At 39.8% G+C, this 12,151-nt stretch overlaps 1 protein-coding gene across 4 annotated transcripts in view; it reads right to left on the bottom strand.

Moving 5' to 3' along the window:
* LOC311625609 (UDP-glucuronosyltransferase 2B31-like) overlaps positions 1–12,151 on the bottom strand; it is a gene marked incomplete at its 5' end in the record, with an annotated part of 175,748 nt that overhangs the window by 103,661 nt on the left and 59,936 nt on the right. For 2 of the 4 annotated variants that reach the window (XM_084890105.1, XM_084890112.1), the window contains 2 exons: positions 2,822–2,953; positions 11,396–11,544. The exons of the other annotated variants lie outside the window; for them this stretch is intronic. In XM_084890105.1, the coding sequence (XP_084746231.1) occupies positions 2,822–2,953; positions 11,396–11,544 (281 nt within the window). The remainder of the gene's footprint in view (positions 1–2,821; positions 2,954–11,395; positions 11,545–12,151) is intronic. 4 annotated transcript variants of the gene reach the window in all.

The following is a 12,151-nucleotide window of genomic DNA, read 5'->3' as shown; positions in this document are numbered from 1 at the left end:
TCTAGCTAAAGCCCTTCATATACAGATAAGTAATAAGGACAAGAGATTAACAATGAGAGCTATTATAACACTGGTATGATAGAAATACCCACATTTTATGTGTTTATTTTTACATTCAATCAAGTATGAATGCAATAATGATATTGAACACATACCAGTATACTAATGAGATCTTTAGTGATGAATTGAAGTAAAAAATTTTAGGCCTGGCCAGCAATGCTTAGTGGTTGAGCATTGACCTGTGAACCAGGAGGTCATGGCTTAATTCCCAGTCAGGGCACATGCCAGGATTGTGCGTATGTGGACGGGAACTGATCAATGATTCTCATCATTGATATGTCTATCTATCCCTCTTCCTTCCTCTCTAAAATCAATAAAAATATATTTCCAAAAATTTAGGTCTATTCATAATTCTAGTGCAAAAATGTAGGTACTTACTATATATCCTATTTAGTAAAATCCTAATATGCAAATTGACCAAACAGCAGAACAACCAGTGGGACAACTGTTTGCTGTGATGTACACTGATCACCACAGGGCAGACACTCACGCAGGAGCTGCCCTTTGGTGGTCAGTGCGCCTCCACAGAGGGAGTGCCACTCAGCTCTAAGCAGGTATCATGGCTGGCAAGTGCAGAGATCTTAGCAAAGCCCCCGTGGCATGCTAAGGAGCAGCAAGCTGAGCGGTAAGGAGAAGTACACAGACAGGCAGTAAGGAGTGAGGGTTCCTGGATTATGAGAAGAGCATCCCTAAGCTGGCAGTCTGACATCCCACAAGGGCTCCCAGACTGCAAGAAGGTGCAGGCAGGGCTGAGGGACACCCCCTCCCAGTGCACAAAATTTGTGTACCGGGTCTCTAGTTTATTTATAATTTATCTCTTTTTCCCATGTAATATTAACCTATATTTTTAAGTATTACAGAAGGGTTTTTCTTTTTTTACATAAAAATTTAACTTTATTTTCACTTTTTTTTCCTGTTTTATTTGTCTATTTAAATCACTAATTATTTTTTTCCTTTTTATACTTTTTCTTTTTTATTGAATTTATTGGGTGACACTGATTAACAAAGTTATAGAGGTTTTTGGTGTACAATTCTACAACACATCATCTGTACACTGTATTGTGTGTTCATCACCCAAAATCAAGTTTCTGCCCATCACCATTTATCCACCCTAAACCCTCCCCCACTTCTCTTCATCCCAAACCTTCTGAAATCACCACACTGTTATCTATGCCCATGAGTTTTTTCTTTTTCCCCTTTTTTTTTCTCTCAATCCCTTCACTCCCCTCTTCCCTGCCAGCCTCCTTACCCCTACACTGAGTGCTGTCAGTTGCTATCTGTGAGTCAGTTTCTTTTTGTTGTTGTTTAATTTAGATTCCACATATGAGTGAAATAATATGGTATTTGTCTTCTTACTGGCTTGTTTCACATGGCATAATACTCTTCAGGTGCATCCTTGCTGTCCTCAAAGGAAATATTTTCTTCTTTTTTACTGCAGTGTAGTATTCCACTGTGTAAATGTACTATAGCTTTTTGATTTACATGAACCAAAGGTTTATTAGTATGACTAGAACTGGAAATTTTTTAAATGTAAAAAATAAGAGCCTGCTGGCACACTATTACAAGTATAGCTGTTGAAAAAAATCCAAAATTGTGATGATGCTAATGTTTTTTCAACTAAGTGTTAATACTTCAATGACACAGTATATAGTATGGACAGCACTGATTACTATGGGAACTGTAGCCAAGCTATTTTTATACCCAGGGGAAAAAAGATTCTGATTTTGGAATCCTCATAAATACCAGCAGTTCTTATAAGCTGGATATAATTTACTAGTGCTTAACATTTATTTGTTATATGAATGTTAAAATAGTCACAGATGTTTATCAATAATTAGCACAGGCTATAAACAGAAATTACATCACTTAGGAAATGAAAAAATAGTTCATAAATACCCAAAGACTGCAGGTGTAAATAAGATATTGGAAAATATCTTACTACTCTGTTTTATGGAGGAGGGGGCATCTGAACTTTTCCGTACTGGGCTTACTTCTCCTGGACTCCTCATATAGTCCCTACTCCTTCCTCAACCAGGAGAAGTTATTATTCTGATGGGTTAGAAGCAGAGGTTTTTGGGAGCTGTATTTTATAAAGCATACAGTTACCTTAATGGTGGATCCTCCGCCTCCCCCTATTTCTAATTTATCTTCCTCCCTTTTTAGAGGACTCAATCAACCAGATTGTGACAGCTTTTCTGTCTCTAGATGTGTCTGGCTTGGGAACCTGGTCCCAGTTTAGTGAGTCCTGGCTATTCTTTCTCTGAACAGCACTTAGGAATCAGAAATCACACTGAATAGGCCGATTTCAAAAATTAGGGAAGTAAGAGTGGCCTGGATTACTTAGCAAACCTCAAATGGCATTCTTTCAGTAGGCATCAATTCCTACTTAACATTATTGTTAGAATTTTATTCCTTTCTAATAACATGCATTGTGCCCTGTGTCTTCAGGGATCCTGCAATGAGATGGAGCCAATGACAGGGCAGAGCTTGGTGATTTTGGTATCCTTCTGCAATATCACTGTGACACCAAACTTTACATTGTACCTCTTAAATATATTCCATTCTGATCACAATGTTAATTCCAAAGTTACTGTTAAACACAACCTTTGTACTACTATTTATCACCTGCCTTGTGTACTAGTATTCTGGTTTGAATTCATACCTGAGATAAATAGGAGCTATCATAATGGCTTACATATCACACAGGAATTTATGTAATTAGCACATATAAGCTGTGCACTATTAAGATGCTTAGTCTAACCTTTTGTGGAATCTGGGCAAGGGCTGATGCAATCACATTGGCTCTTTCTTCTGATATGTTTTTGACCATTGATCCCAAAGTAAACACAACAATACCATGTTTTCCAGAGCTCTGGACAAACTCTTCCATCTCCTGTAAAGAAAAAAAATTGCTTCATTACAAAATATTAATAGCATAGCAAACGCCATTGAAATGAATGCTTTCAAACAACTAATCAGAGAAATCCACTATTTTCTGGAGTTATGAGTACTCCTTTTTTTACAAGTTGTGCTAAAATATACATAACACAATATTTACCATCTTAACAGATCCTAAGTGTACAATTTAGTAATACGTATATTCACATTATTGCACAACCAAGCTGTCGAACTTCATCTTGCAAAACTGCAAATGTACCCGTTATGCAATAATTCCCTCTTCAGTGGTCCCTGGAAACCATGATTCTATTTTCTGTTTCTGTTTAATAGACCAATCTGGATACATAATATAAGAAGATTCATACAGTATTTGCCTTTTGTCAGTGGCTCACTTCATTTAACATGATATTCTGAGGCTCCATCCATGTTATAGCATGTGTTAGAATTTCCTTCAATTTTAAGCTTGAGTAAAATTGCATTGTATGTAAATATTGCATTTTGCTTATTGATTCTTCTGTTCATGGGCTCTTGGTTTGATTCCACTTTTGAGTTGTGAATAGTGCTGCTATGAATGTGGATGTGTAAATATTTTACTAATATCATTATTTTAATTCTTTTGCATATATACCAAGAAATGGAATTGCCAGACCATATGGCAATCCCACTCTTATATTTTTGGGAGAATTTCCATTGTTTTCAGTAGTTTTATTAAAAAATATATACATATATATATATATATATATATATATATATATATATATATATAATTGATTTTACAGAGAGGAAGAGAGAGGGATAGAGAGTTAGAAACATCAATGGGAGAGAAACATCGATCAGCTGCCTCCTGAACACTCCCTACTGGGTATGTGCCCATACCACGGTACATGCCCTTGATCGAAATTGTATCTGGGATCCTTGAGTCCACAGGCCAATGCAGTATCCACTGAGCCAAATGAGTACCCATACCACGGTACATGCCCTTGATCGAAATTGTATCCGGGATCCTTGAGTCCACAGGCCAACGCACTATCCACTGAGCCAAATGAGTTAGGGCAGCTATTTTTTTTTTAAATTGATTCAATATTTCTTTTCCTATGGAATGATGCATTGTATATGAGATTGATTTCCTTTATCATGTATTTTTGCAAGACATATATGTTATACACACACACACACACACACACACACACACACACACACATACACACACACTAGGAGCGGGGGCGGAGTGGGGGGTCCCTCAACCCTGTCTGCCCCCTCTCACAATGTAGGAGCCCTTAAGGGAGGGAGACAACTTGGTTATCAGAGGAAGGTGACAACCCCATCATACCTCTGCTACTGCCACTTCCGGCAGTGCAAATCTCACCCAGCCCTGACTACCTGAGACTCGGATGACCCTGGGTGGCTGGGCAGCTGCCATCTAAGGCTTGCCTGCACTTTGGGCCAGCCCTGCGCAACTGGCAGCCAACATCTGAGGCTTTCCTGAGTCCAGGCCCGCCCCTGTGTGGATGGGTAGTTGAGGGGACTGGGGGACTCTGGAGGTAGGCTCTTGGAGTGGCCAGACTGGTAGTGCTGAGGGGACTGGGTGCCACCATCTTGTGGCTGTGGGTGTTGCCATCTTTGAGGGCATGGCAGTTAATTAGCATATTTCCTCCGTATTTGCTGTGGGTGCTGCCATCTTGAGAGGGTGTGACGGTCAATTAGCATGTTCCCTCTTTATTAGATAGGATATATATATATCAGACTCCTGAATATCAACTACCCTTAACTTCTAGCCATTCAAAAGTGAGTCACTCAAAAGTGACATATATCCTATCTATATGTATCCTATCTATCATCTATCTATCATCTATCTACATATATATATATATATATATATATATATATATATATATATATATATATATATATTTCACCAAGAAATAAAATAGATCCAGTACACAGAAGTTAGACAATTTTATATGACTATTTATAATGTTTTTAATTACTAATATGGACTCTTGGAAGGAAGTCACATAGCAGTTCTGTATTCACTTTTTATTTTTATTACTATAGCACAATCACTTCTGTTTCATTTAAGGCAGGTTTTCTGTAGGAGTATTTTAGATGAGTCATTAGTGCTTTATTTCCCTAAGAATTATGACTGAATCACTATGTAACTTTCTCTCATTTCTGTAATACCTCATTACAGTTTCCTAAATACCTCCTTTGAGTCATTTTTGAATGGCTAGAAGTTAAGGGTAGTTGATACTCAAGTCTGGTATAATTGTTTGGAATGTCCTTGAAATAGTCCTAAGAGTGCCATCTATGTAATATAGAATTATGTATGTACAGTTACAAATTTGACCATATTTATGGCCTTATTTACATATGACACTTGAAATCATATTGTAAAATTAATGTCTCATTAGATAGTGCTAAGAGTGATTAGCTGTGAGGAACTCCATTATCACTTTACCAAGTTCTCTATGGAACACCTTAATTACAGTGAGAAGGTACAGCAGGGCTGAAATCCTGTTGAATATCTCATTTCACCCAGTTAAGTCTCTGTTGAAGGCAGGTTTTGTTTGAAAATAATTTTGACATGTGATCCTTAATCCTTGCCAGTATTTATAATTTCATTACTTTCAATAGTGGCGTTATTCCTCATTGTTAAGTAGGAATGAAATGTAGATGATCCAAGTGTTTCCTGGATCTTTTATTAAAACTGCATATTGCCGGGACCAGTTTGGCAAAATGGATAGAGTGTTGGCTTGGGGACTGAAAGGTCCTGGGTTCGATTCCAGTCAAGGGCATGTATCTTGGTTGTGGGCATATCCCCAGTAGGGGGTGTGCAAGGGGCAGCTGATCGATGACTCTCTCTCATCGATGTTTCTAACTCTCTATCTCTCTCCCTTCCTCTCTGTACAAAATCAATAAAATATAAAAAACAAACAAACAAACAAACAAACAAAAAAACCCCTGCATATTAATACCTCTTTTGGTCCCATCTGTTTTAAATTTATTATTTGTTTTTTATTTTTTTAAAAATAATAACTAAAACGTTCCAAAATAAAACTGTACAATACTTTCAGTGTTCCAATGTCATTGACATAAAGTATTTTTTCAAAATGGTGTTTTTACAGATAAAAGAACGTAGCATAAAACATTTCAGACTTTGTCCGTGCAGACTATACAATGTTTAGGCCATTCTTTAAAGTTATAATTTATTATGATGCTGTGAAGGTCACTAAACATTCTTACCATTCACATGATGCATCTAGCTAAGATATAGGGTTCCTTTGACCTATAGCAACATTTAAAGTCCCTACAGCTACATAGAGAGCAGTTTCCTCTGATACAATTCTAGGAACTAGCAGAGTGACACCTACATATTGTACAAACATGAAAATACATCACAGGTGCCTATCACATCTCTCTGGAGTGAGGAGAAGCCAGCAGGCACCTCATAAGGCCTCTCCCTTGAGCTCACCCCTAATGTTTTCCTGTAAGGAGCTTGTATAGACATCTGGCAGTCCACTTTTTCCCCTGCCACCCATTGGATTAGCTAGATCTATCGGCTTTGATAGCCAAAGAGATTTGTATTCATGAGTCCCACAGACCGTAGCAACCAAATTTATTAATGGTAGAAGAGCCCCTTCAGAGGCTACAGCAGTACAAAAGGAGCAGGGAAAACATCTCCCAATTTCTCCCTGGAAGGACCCTAACTAGGGATTCCTGCCTGAGGGTCCAGCCTCTAATCAGCCTATATCTAGGTATAGCATGTCAAACTCACACCTGGCAGCCTGCATGCCTCTTTTATGCATGTGGCCAGCTGGCCATGAGTTTGACATGCTTGATCTAGGTGCTGACTGCAGTTATTTTCATTGTGATACTGACAAGTTTCAACACACCTTCAATTACATAAGAACAAAGAAGGTAGATTGGACAGTCACAAAGATTTTTGAGCTACAACCAAGAGTTGTAGCTGGCTGATGGATAAGGTTCATCCCCCACATGAGATCATTCTGTTAAGACTGGGAGAGGGGTTTGTTTTATTTAATGTGCAGGAATCAACCGAAAGGGGGTCAAGGAAAATGAAGAAATAGGGATGTGTTATGTTCCAAACCAAAATACATAATCCTTATATCTAAACTGATAGCCAGCCATAGGCACTATATTGTCAAATGGGTTATTAAAAAATGTAAATGCTTTCTTATACCTTACACCAAACAGCTGTTGCCCTTAAAGCCCCTTCTCAGCCCCACCTTAGGTTCTGACTTCACAGTTCACCCAGATTAGGTTCTATTGGTCGGTTTCTGTGCCAGTCACCATCAAAAGCTCCACCTCTTAGGCAGCCTTTGGGTCCTCACACTTCACCCAGGTTTGGTTCGATTGGTCAGTTTCTATGCCAGTCAGTGTCTCTGGGCCTATCAACAGGCCTGATCAGAGAGACTGGGCCGATCTGCAGCCCCAGAGGAGCCCCAATAGAAAGAGAGCTGTGGCTGCTGGCCAGAGTCTGAAAGAGAGAGGTAAGGTCTAATCAACAGCTGCCATGGAGGATCAGAACCTGCTTCTGTCTCCAGGCCTCTCTTCAGGCCTGATTTGCAGCTCCTTCTGCAGTCAGTGCTGTGTCATGTACCACTGTGGTACATCTACACAATGGAATTCTATGCTGCAGTAAAAAAGAAAGAGTTCTTACCATTTGCAATAGCTTGGATGGAACTGGAGAGCATTATGCTAAGTGAAATAAGCCGGTTAGAAAAAGGTAAACATCACATGATCTCACTCATTTATGGACTATAATGAAGAAATTAAACTGATGAACAGGGACAGATCCAGAGACAGAGAAACATTTATCAGACCATTAAACCCAGAGGGAAGGTAGGGGAGGGTAGGAGTAAGGGGGAGGGATCAACCAAAGGACTTGTATGAATGCATACAAGCCTAACCAATGGACATGGACACCAGGGGGGTGAGGGCATGAGTGGAGGGGGAAGGAGTTGGGGGGGCTAATGATGGAATTAGGACACATATGTAATACCGTAATCAGTAAAGAAATTGAAAAAGAAAAGCATCAAAAAATGAAAATGCAACTTATAGAATGGAATAAAATATTTGGAAATTATATATCTGATAAGGGGTTATTATACAAAATATGTAGAGAGCTCACATATTTCAGATTCAAAATAGGAAGAGCTCTGAAGAAGCATTTTCCAAAAACATACAAATGGACTACAGGTACATGGAAAGGGGTTCAGTGTTACTAATTATCAAGGAAAAGCAAATCAAAATCACAGTGAGATACAACCTAACACCTGGTAGAATGCCTATCATAAAAAAGACAGGAGATAATAAATTTGGCAAAGATATGGGGAAAAGGGGACATGTATAGTTTTGGTAGGAATGTAAATTGTTACAACCATTATAGAAAAGAGTGTGGAGTTTCCTCAAAAAATTAAAAATTGAATTATCATATGATCCAGCAATCCCAATTTTGGGTAAACTATAGCTAAAGGAAATTAAAACAGTATATTGAAAAAGTACCAGTTCTTCTGTGTTTATTGCAGCATTATTCACAATGACAAGATATGGAAACAACCTTGGTGTCCCTCAAAAGGTGAATAAGATATAACACACACACACACACACACACACACACACACACACACAGTGGAATATTATTCAAGCAAGAGAAAGAAGGAAATTGTGCTGTTGGTTACAATATAAAATATAAATGGACTATAAGGGCAGTATGCTAAGCTAAATAAGCCAGACAGAGAAAGACAAATTGCACATACTATTACTTATATAGAAAGTCTAAAAAAACAGGCAAATATAGAAAAAGAATAGAAAAGTGGTTGCCAGAGGTTGTGAGTAGAGGAAACAGGGAGATGTTGGTATATGATTATAAACTTATAGCCCTGAGATGAAAGGTCTGAGGATCGAATGTATAACCTGGTGTCTAGAATTGATAACACAGTATTGTATAATTGAAATCTGGGGTGAGCAGGACTTATATGTTCTCACAGACACACAAAAGAAGATAAATACATGAGGTGATGTATGTGTTAATTACATGAGCAAAATACCTTCACAATGTATATGTATTTCATATCACTATCCTATCTAATAAAAGAGTAATATGCAAATTGACCATCACACCAAGACACAAGATGGCAGCCCCCATATAGTCAAAGATGGTTGCCTCCATGTGGACACAAGATGGATACCACAAGATTGCCAGCAGGGGAGGGTAGTTGTGGGAAGTTAGGGGTGACCAGGCTGGCAGAGGAGGGCAGTTGAGGGAAAACAGGCCAGCAAGGGAGGGCAGGTGGGAAGTGGGGACCCAGCCTGCAGGGTAGAGCAGTTGGGCAGGACCAGGCCTGCAGAGGAGGGAAGTTTGGGGGGACCAGGCCTGCAGTGGAAGGCAATTGGGGGGGGGGGGAAGGGACTAGGCCTGCAGGGGAGTATAGTTGGGGGGGGACTGAGGCCTGCAGGTGAGGGCAGTTTGGGGGACCAAGTCAGCAGGGGATGGCAGTTATGGGGGACTAGGCCTGCAGGGTGGGGCATTTGGGAACCAGCCGTCCTGGATTGTGAGAAGGATGTCCGACCATCTGTTTATGCCCAATCCCCGTGGTCAGACATCCCTCAAGGAGTCCCAGATTGGAGATGGTGCAGGCTGGGCTGAAGGGACACAAATTTCGTGCACAGGCTGTTAGTCTATACTAATAACAGGGTAATATGAAATTTAGTCAGGACTCCTTCACAGTAACAACTAAACATCAGGTCTGTGTGGGACAACAAGGCTGGCAGGGGGCCTAGTGAGGGATGACCAGGACTTATATGTTCATCTGGTTACTAATAGCAGGTTGTGTGGGGTGATCAGGTCGGCAGGCAGGGGAAACTAAATGACCAAACAGCAGACTGCATGGGATGACAAGGCCAGCAGTGGGGGGGGGCAATGAAAGTTATCCAGGGCAGTAGGGGGGACAGTTGGGGGCAACCAGGCCAGCAGGGAGGCAGTTGGCATCAACCAGGACAACAGGGGGCAAATGGGGGTGAGCAAGCCAGCAGGTGGGGCAGTTGGAGCAACCAGGCCAGTAGGGGGACCATAAGGGGTGACCAGGCTGGAAAGTGGGCAGTTGGGGTCAACCAGTCCAGCAGAGGGGGGCAGTTGGTGGCAACCAGGCTGACAGGGGGCAGGTGGGGGTGACCAGGCCAGCAGTTGGGACAATGAGGGGCAATTAGGCTGGCAGAGAAGGGCAGTGAGGGGTGAATAAGCCAATGGGGGCAACCAGGCTGGCAGGGGGGACAGTGAGGAGTGATCATACTGGCAGGCAGAGGCGATTAGGGGTGATCAGGCAGTCATTTAGGTGAGCAGTTAGGAACCGGGGGTCCAAGATTGTGAGAGGGTGCTAAACTGGCAGTTGGCCATCCACCCAGGGATCTCGGATTATGAGAGGGTGAAGGCTTGGCTGAGGATACCGCCCTCTCCCCCCATGAAAGAATTTTGAGCACTGGGCCTCTAGTCTATAATAATAAAAGCATAATGTGCTAATTAGACACAACATCCTTCCATACAAAGCTGGGGCTGTGAGGGAAGCCCGGGTCCCAGGTGCCAGAGGGAAGCTGGTGCCAGCAGCCATGGGGAGGAAGTCCTACTCTTGCACCTATTTTGTGCATTGGGCCTCTAGTGTGCCCTATAAATATCTTATAAAGTTATATGTCAATAACATGTCAATAAAGCTAAAAAGAAAACAATTGGGTTAGATTGAATAGAATTTCTACCAATTTTACCTTGTGAAAGTTATCACATACCTAAACATTTTTAAGTCTAAATAGAAATTGGGCTAACTCTTGAATAAGAGATCTGTTTTATGTTGCTGTCAATCAAGTGGTAGACAAATAGGATGTCTTAGGAGATAGCAAAATAGTTCAGTAAAGAATGCTTGTTTTGTAATTATGTCTTAAAATATTATAGTAATTTAAAGTATGTTAGATCCTTGCTTTCCTTGATAAGGAATATCCTACATGCTGACAATCATTTTGCAATTTTGTACTATGGTTAATTTTCAGATGAAATTGGTATATTAAATATGCAGGATATTGGGTCTTATTAGCTGTGCAGTGTTCAGTTTCTTTGTGCTCATGTTGTCAGTCAGCTGTGATGTTGAAAACCATGTTCCCCCCAGGGATCTTTCCTGAGATTTTGTGCAGAATTGGTGAATGTCAGAAAACACCTGCTTTATTAGGCTATGCAATTACTTTTTATTCTAGGATGTCAAACCAGATCTGAAATGGGGAATTTTTTAAATGCTGGAATGACAGTAAGTAAATGTTGGGTTTTGCTGCCAATATTGGTGGAACTCAATTCATATTGTTGAGGCATTGTCTTCCTTCTAAGGCAGAATACTAGTGAACATCCTCAAAAGAAAACAAAGGGGAATAGGTTTACCTTAGGCAGGGGTTTGGCAGGCTTGCAGTGGAGTCCTCCAACAAAATCGAAATGTGGTAAGACTGGGCGAGGAAATTCAAAATCCCAATAGGTTCGAATGAGCCATATTTCAGCTTTCTCCATTGTCTCATATAATGTAGTGGGTCTTCCTGAAGGGGAAGCAAACAGAGGAAATAAGAGCATTTTAATATAAGTACTATACTAGGACATTTTCTGAAAGGTACTGGGGATAAGGTAGCCCAAATGCTTTAAAGTGTCTATGGTTTGATAATATAAATATTTATGTGTATGGTATAAATGTATACATACTCATATAGGTGATAAAATATGTAAAATTTGTAGGTTTTATGTTTATAATAAAATAAATAAGGCAAAGTGCTAGATATTTTTATCTGTAATGTGACATCAGTACATTCACAATGATAAACAATTACATGTAAGCCACTATAGAATTAAACATATTTAATAAAACTACAAAAGTAACAGATGCAAATGTACACATTTATTTGAGCTTTCTAATCAATTAAGGAATGGACACATGTTGCGTTATAAATACTCAGCTTAGTTTCTACAATTTAACAAGCTATTCCCTGAATATTCGATTTTCTAAGAACTGTAATGTTTTTTAAGTATATCTTAGTTCCTGACACCTATAATTGGATTTTATTCATTTTGGGAGCTTAATAATATTTATATGTATTTAATAATAATATTTGCAAATAACAGCTGGAGCGTTTTCATAAGATAGGAAAATAG

Source organism: Pipistrellus hanaki (genome assembly GCF_964339955.1).
Source record: "Pipistrellus hanaki genome assembly, chromosome: 1".
NCBI classification, from domain to species: domain Eukaryota; kingdom Metazoa; phylum Chordata; class Mammalia; order Chiroptera; family Vespertilionidae; genus Pipistrellus; species Pipistrellus hanaki.
This window is presented reverse-complemented; position numbering and strand designations above follow the sequence as displayed.